Raw genomic sequence first — 6,762 nt, 5'->3', positions numbered from 1 at the left:
GAGCGTGCCTGAACCCCAGGCAACGCCACATTACATGGGGCAGGGGAATCTTGTTTACATTTACCTGGTCGGTGCACCAGTACCACGTGGCCATGATAGACAGCCCGAAAGTCATCCCGGTCCAGGGCAGATCTCCAGAGACTGGGTCTCGGAAGAGGTGCATTGCATCCGCTCTGGGCAGGTGGCAGGTAGTGTTGGGAACAATCTTGGATGGCACAGCTTTTAAATAGGCTTCTTCCAGGTTGGGGTAACCTCCAATCTCATTAAAAGCTGGAAAGCATTGTTGGGGGAGGCTGGTTAGTCAAGCAAAAGCTGGTGGCCTCTGAGATCAGCTGGCAAAACGCTTGCCAACTCGTTAACTCAGAAGCGCTGCCCAGAGAGGGAGGGCTTGTTCTTGTTCGTGTTTGTGTTTTCTTCTAGTTATTTAAGAGACTCTTCTATTAACGTTTTGCACAGCAGGTCCCATTACAGTCCACCCTGCCTTTGGAGGGTGACACGTGTTCGGGGACAAAGGCTCCTCAAGGGACCCACCTCTTTTGACCTCGTACTGTAAAAGCAACCTGTTTGTTAAAGTTCCCCAGTCCCAGAGCAGGGGAAACTCACCTAGGACTATTAAAATGCAAGATTAGCTACCCTTTGACTTGATACACTGCAGTTCAAGGTGCCTTAGCACAAGTCTCCGGCCAAATGTTTTCTACCCCTCTGAGCGTTTCCCCAGCAACCCCCACAGCTCCATCCTCAAACCTCCAGCAACCAGTGGGAGGGAAAAAACCCAAACCAAAACAAGAAGCCAAACAAACCCCTCCCCACTGTATTTTTCCTAGGAAATGGGCTCCTTAGTCTGAGCCCTGCTGAGGAGTACGTGCCATCAACAAGCCCTAGCAAGTGAACCCCCGAGACCTTGGCAGTCACCTTGGCTCTCCTCCCCCCCGCGCCGCAGCCACCAGCCCCTGGCAGTGGCTGCCAACCAGCCCTGGGCTCTGCCCTGGCCCCCCACCGTCTCCCTGCTCCTGGGGGGCATGCACAGGCTGAACACTCCTTGCAGCTCCCCCAGTACCTCTGCCAGGAGAATTTTGGAGCCAGAGGCATCACTTTTTGGAGGAGGCAGGGATGGAAGGCACCTGCCCTGCTCCCCCCACATGCCACGGCCACCCATGCAGCAGCTGTAGAGGAGATAAGCGAGGAGGTGTGTTGGCACCTCCATGTCCACAGCAGCCGCTGATGCTCAGGAGAGGAGGCTCTGGGACCCCCATCAGGCTCATGAAGGGGAGACTCAAAAACCCATGAGCATCCCTCGGTGGATTCCATCCCCCCAAGTCTGGTCCAGATCTCACATCCCAGCATCCTTTCAGCTCCCACCCATGGGCTGCAGTCGGACCCTCAGCTCAGCCCCCTCCAAATCAGCAGCACAGGGTGGGAACGTGCTCCTGAGAAGTCACCCTCCTCCAGGACTGTGCCCACAAGCGCTGCTGTCTTGAGACCAAAAGCACATCCCTCAGGCATCAGGTGCTGGACACTGTGATCACCATCAGGAGCCAGGTTGAGCAAATCCCTGTTTCCAAGACACCCACCCTGCTCCATTGTCCCCTGCTGCCCAAAGTTGGCCCTCTCCCTTGCAGCCCTGCTATTTCCAACACCGACCCACAGCCCTGTCCCCTCCCCAGGGCATCCCCCTGACCTGAGGCTTTTGGGGAGTTTGCAAAGGGGCATCATCCACCGTGCCCCACCACCACCCCTTTGCAAATCAACCCCCCGTATTTCACGGGGAGTCAGCATTTGTGAACCCCTCCTGCTCTTGTGCAAGCAGCCCTGGCCCCCCTCCAACGCTTGGTTTATCCAGGCACTGGCTACTGCCAAGCTTTGCATGGGCGTTGAGCACCAACAAAGGCTCTCCAGAGGCAGAGGCTGAAAGCAGAGATTCGCGCCCGGGGGTGCAGGGCTGCTCCCTTCCCAAAGGTGTTCTCCGGCAAGTCGTGACACCTACTCTTGCTGGGACGGAAGAGCAGGGCAAAAAAACCTCAGAGCAGTGGGAGCTCAGCCTGCAGACGCTGGGCTGCAGCCCGTGGGCTCCGATGGGATTAATGTCTCCGCTGTGAACACTGGGTGGGGTGTAGGAAGACACCATCTATCTTATCCGTGATGCTGGAGCCAAGCAGAGCCACCGCTGGCACTGCCACCCGCTGAAACGGCCACCAAACCCTCTGTTAAAGTGGTTTGTCTACAACCCCTTGGTCTGCACCCGCTTGTTGCCCGACTCGAGGCTGCTCTGCCCAGCATCGCACCGGGGAGGATTTGCACAACCTTCCTGCTCTCCCTCGGGAGGTGCGACCTCGGAGACAAGTAATAAGCTTTGTCATCCCTTCAGCAGCAGCCAGGGAGGCAATGGTCCAGGCAGAGCGGACCCGAGTAGTCACAGCTTCACAGATGAGCGCTAGCATCACTGCTGCAGCTATCATGGTCTGAAGACATGAACAGGATAAAACATGGGAAGTGTCCTTTATTAGAGCTTGACAGGAGCTGGAGAAAACCCTTGAGGCCTCCCAACCTCCATACTGGCCTCCAGGTCCTCAGGTCTCCTGAGAACTGAGTTAAAAACTGTGTGATCAGCAGCTTGTCTTCTGGCTCCCCTGGATCAGTCCCTCTCCCAAACACCCTCACCTCACCAGGATTTGCAGGTTGGCAAAGCCAAAAAAAAGCTGGGATCTGCAGTCGCTGGAGGGGATTTTCCGGGCCTTGCCTGCTTGTCCTCCTACTCTGGCTCTGCGCCGCTGCACCCAGCCAAGTTCTCCAGGCACAAGGCTGAGAGTGCCCCGTGGCCAACTACAGCTTCAGACAACCATCAGCAGCGTCCAAGCACCTCGTCTAACGCAAAGGCTGCAGCCACCACTCAGATCTGCTTGAGACAAGCAACGTGCTTCCCTTTCCTCGTGCAGCTCCTTGCTCCCGCTGGGGTATTTGGTATTGCTGTTACTTCTCCGGGAAGTACCTGTCCTTTCCTTTGGTTTTTGTAAATACACTTTGCTGCGTACGGGGCTGGCCCAGGAGGAAGCTCTGCTTTTGCACAGGGGAGCAGCCGCGGGACCGGGCTGGCTGCAGGTCTGGAGCTGCTCCCACCTCCACAGCAGAGCTCCTCCACAGTGTGGAGTCAAAGCTTTTCCTACCCGCTCCCCCCACCTAAGCAGACTTCTCCAGGAGATGGTGGAAACCATCTCAGGAGTGCCTCCAGAAATCATCCTCTGTAGTTAAACGCCTGCCTTTGAAGCTGGGACCTGACTTTTTGCCTCCTACTCCTCAGGGCCAAGAGCCCCGGTGGCAGACAAGGCTGATGAAAGCTCCCAGCCTCTGAAGGGTGCTCTGCGGCTAAACGTACAGAGACACAACAGTGCTGAGTCTTCAGAAAGGGCTGGTGATGAACCACACTCGCTCCAGCCAGGAGGAAGGCACAGCACCATGCTCCGCATCCCCAGGCCATGCCCTGCAGTGGTGCCTCAACCCAGCACCACCCTCTGCCATGCACGTCCCCGTGCGGTGGGATCCTGTCTGGAGATCCCACTTCATCTCCACTACAAGTTTCCCGGAGCAAAACTGGGAATGCTGCTTCGCTGTCAAACGCTCGATCAGTCTCTTAGAGTGCATGGACTAGAGGCAAACATGCGGAGCAGTGACCACCACAGGAAGGCCACCAGCACTGGGGACAGCCCCACATGGAGGATCAGGGGGATGCTTCATGGCATCTTCACCCAGAGGAATGGCACATAGGGGAAGAACAGTGGCAGAGGGGACAGAGGTGGACCACAGACCTGCTGGGCATCTTGGCCACCAGATTGCTCAGATTGAGTCTTTTTATTTATTTCTAAGAACGCCTGAGCGGGGAGAGAATGGCCCCATGGACAGGGTGATCTGTGCTGTCCCAGCTCTTACCTTTCACCGCCAGCATGATGGCTCCAAGGACCATGATGAGTGTCTGCAGCGCGTCAGTGTAGATGACAGCCGCCAGCCCCCCTGCACAAGAGCAAAGCACAGCATCAGGAGTGCCACCGGCTTCGGGCTCCGTCATGAAGTCTCAATAAAGCTGCCCACACTCATGGGGACGTGCCTGTCTCCAGCCTCGTCCTGCCGACACACGGTGATGGGGGGCTCTAGCAGGAGTGTGAAGGGGGAGCAGCTCCTCAGTGGGACCCTTGCAGATGGGGGCGGGGGGAACAGCCGATAGCCATGAGAGCTGCGATCCCACCTGGGGCAGGGAAGGGGAGCCGAGGGATGGTGGGATCAGGGAGCTGTGGCCCCATGTCCCTGCACAGTCAGGAGGATGCCAGCCAGCCCCGGTTCTTTGGATGCTCCAGCAAGCAGACACATTCAGGACATCGATCTCATCATTCATCACACCCCTCCCTAGTGCCATACCAGTCCTCCCCCTTTGTACACCCCTCAGCTCTCCTCCCAACCCTATAGTTTTATTTTTCCAGCACCTGACACATAATGAGGTCCCCCTTGGCCAGCCAGCAGCATTTCTCCCTTTCTATCCCAACCTCTCCCTCCAGACCTGTTGCCAACCCAGGACCTGCTTCCCTAGCCAGAAAGCAATTACTCAGCAGATGAACAAAAGCATTAAAAAGTAGAGGAGCTAGAGAAAAATGGGTCAAAAATTGAACCAGTTTCAACCCCAGCCACTGACTCACATCCCAGGAATTCAGGGCTGCACCCTCCCTGGGATATGGAAGGATGTTCTCAGGATGAGGGTGATGCAGCGATCACACCCTCTGCCTGAGCTCACGCCAAAATGCCTTACTTCACAACAAGCCTTGTGGGCAGGAAAAAACCCGAGATGGGATTTGCTTAAAACCAAAGTCTTGCAAAATCCACTGTGTTTCGGGTAGACTTAAACTGTTGCCTGTTTTGATGGCTGGGACGAGATAGCGAGGGAGAATTTACTGCCGGGTGTCTCCACTGGCACTACCAGGGGAGGGAACATCCCAACCAAAATAATAAGCGAATGGGCTGGCAGGGATACATGGTCCCATGGTCCAAGAGTGGGGCTGCAAGCCATGAACCCCCAGTTTCCAACTCCAGCTCCAAATCCTCGTTGCCTCCATATCACGAAAGAACCACGTGGATTGAGCCTGAACAAAAATAGCCGGTCCCACGACAGGGAAGCATGGGCAAGAAATATTCCCGAAAGCTTTGCAGAGGAGGGCAGCAAGTTCCATTGTGGGCAGGGCGAGTGGTTGGGAAATGAGCTGGATAAAGGGCTCTCAGATTGTAAATGCCATAGTAATAGTTCTGTAATAGGAGAAGCCCTGATTATTGCTGTTACAAATAGGTACACACACAAGAAAGCGTTTAACAACACGACGGAGGAGGAGTTATTACAAATGAAAAGCTGTAATGACAAAGGAGAGGTCACGCGCTGAGTCATTGCCTGAGCTGACACTCAAGAAGGATGCTCAGATACTGGCTGGGTAGGGCGGGGAATATGAACCCCATTAGTATAAATCCCCAGAGATCTTCCAGGAGAGAAAAAAAAAAAAAAAAAATTAAAATAAAATAAAAGCAGGAGTATAAGTGGTGTGGTTCAACCAAAGAAGAAAGATTGAGCCAGGAGATACTGAGCAACCTACCTGCAATGGTGTAGAGCCCTGTGACCACCAGCATCAGGACGGTGGAGAGGTAAAGGTCCCAGCCCAGGCAGACTTGCACGAAGAGGGCCCCCGAGTACAGGTCCGTCTGTGCATGGAAGAAGAAACACAGGGGCTGGGACAAGTGACATCCACATGGCTAAACATCACCCAAGGGCTGTTGCAAGAGTGGCACAGCAGGGAAATGGTAAACACCACGGGTACAGCAAGGACATTGCACTGCACATGCCAGGAGGACACCTCCCAAAGCCAGAGCTGGAGCCCAGGGTCCCACCCGGGTGGCAATGTCACCACTGCAGATGGATGTCACAGACTACCTTCCGCTAGCCCCCACAAAGAGCAGAGCATGCAGCTCCAGCAGTCATTTGCAACTGGGCCCAGTTGGATGCAGACAGTGGGACATAAGGGCCAGAGATGGGATGCCTTGGGGCATTAGCACTGCCACCACCTTTGAGACAAAAGCAGGGAGCTAGAGACGCTCAGCCCTTTACAAGATCAGGCCCTGACATCACCTTCATGCCACCCCAAGTACCTCCAGTTCCCTCTGCCAATGACAATGCCCTGTTCTCCAGGTGGCACCTCACCATGCTTTCTGCAGAGCCCCGGAGATGGGACACCTGGTACCAACAGAGGGGCTGCACTCCCCCAAAACACTGGCACCCTTGGGTGCTCTTCGGAGGCAGCCCAAGCCGCCCCCCCAAGCCTAGCACACACCACCCCCTGTGGGGCCGATGCACAGGGGTGGCTGTAGCTGGTATTTCACATTCTGCTTGGCAGAATTCGCCGTCCTGGCATCTGTGCTGCCAGCAAGGAGGCTGCCAAGGACCCGCTTCCTCCTCCCCAGCTGCAGCTCAATGGTCTGGGCCATCAGACCGGTCAGGAGAGTGTCAGTGAGCCTAAAAATGCTGCTGGGGACAGGAGGGGATCTCCTCCCAGGTGCAGGGACTTTTCAAGGTGCTTGCTGGTACCTGTAATGCCTTTAGTGATGGATGGAGCTGTTCTGTGCCATGTCGCTCGAGCCCATTAGTGGTGCTCAGGTGGGTGATGGTGGGTCAGAACAAGGTGCTGTCCTGCCCCCTGGGGGCCACAGTAGCGTTTCAACCTCGACAGCCACTCCACAGTGAGG

The 6,762-nt window shown here is 55.7% G+C and overlaps 1 protein-coding gene across 3 annotated transcripts in view; it reads right to left on the bottom strand.

Annotated features, from left to right (window-relative positions):
• SLC5A10 (solute carrier family 5 member 10) overlaps positions 1-6,762 on the bottom strand; it is a 40,370-nt gene that overhangs the window by 25,787 nt on the left and 7,821 nt on the right. For 2 of the 3 annotated variants that reach the window (XM_074158717.1, XM_074158719.1), the window contains exons 6-8: positions 5,619-5,724; positions 3,922-4,002; positions 65-270 (exon numbers count right to left, since the gene is read on the bottom strand). In XM_074158717.1, coding sequence (XP_074014818.1) covers positions 65-270; positions 3,922-4,002; positions 5,619-5,724 — 393 coding nt within the window. The remainder of the gene's footprint in view (positions 1-64; positions 271-3,921; positions 4,003-5,618; positions 5,725-6,762) is intronic. The other variant, XM_074158718.1, reaches the window with a different exon arrangement.

This window comes from Numenius arquata, chromosome 14 (genome assembly GCF_964106895.1).
Source record: "Numenius arquata chromosome 14, bNumArq3.hap1.1, whole genome shotgun sequence".
In the NCBI taxonomy this organism is placed as follows: Eukaryota; Metazoa; Chordata; class Aves; order Charadriiformes; family Scolopacidae; genus Numenius; species Numenius arquata.
This window is presented reverse-complemented; position numbering and strand designations above follow the sequence as displayed.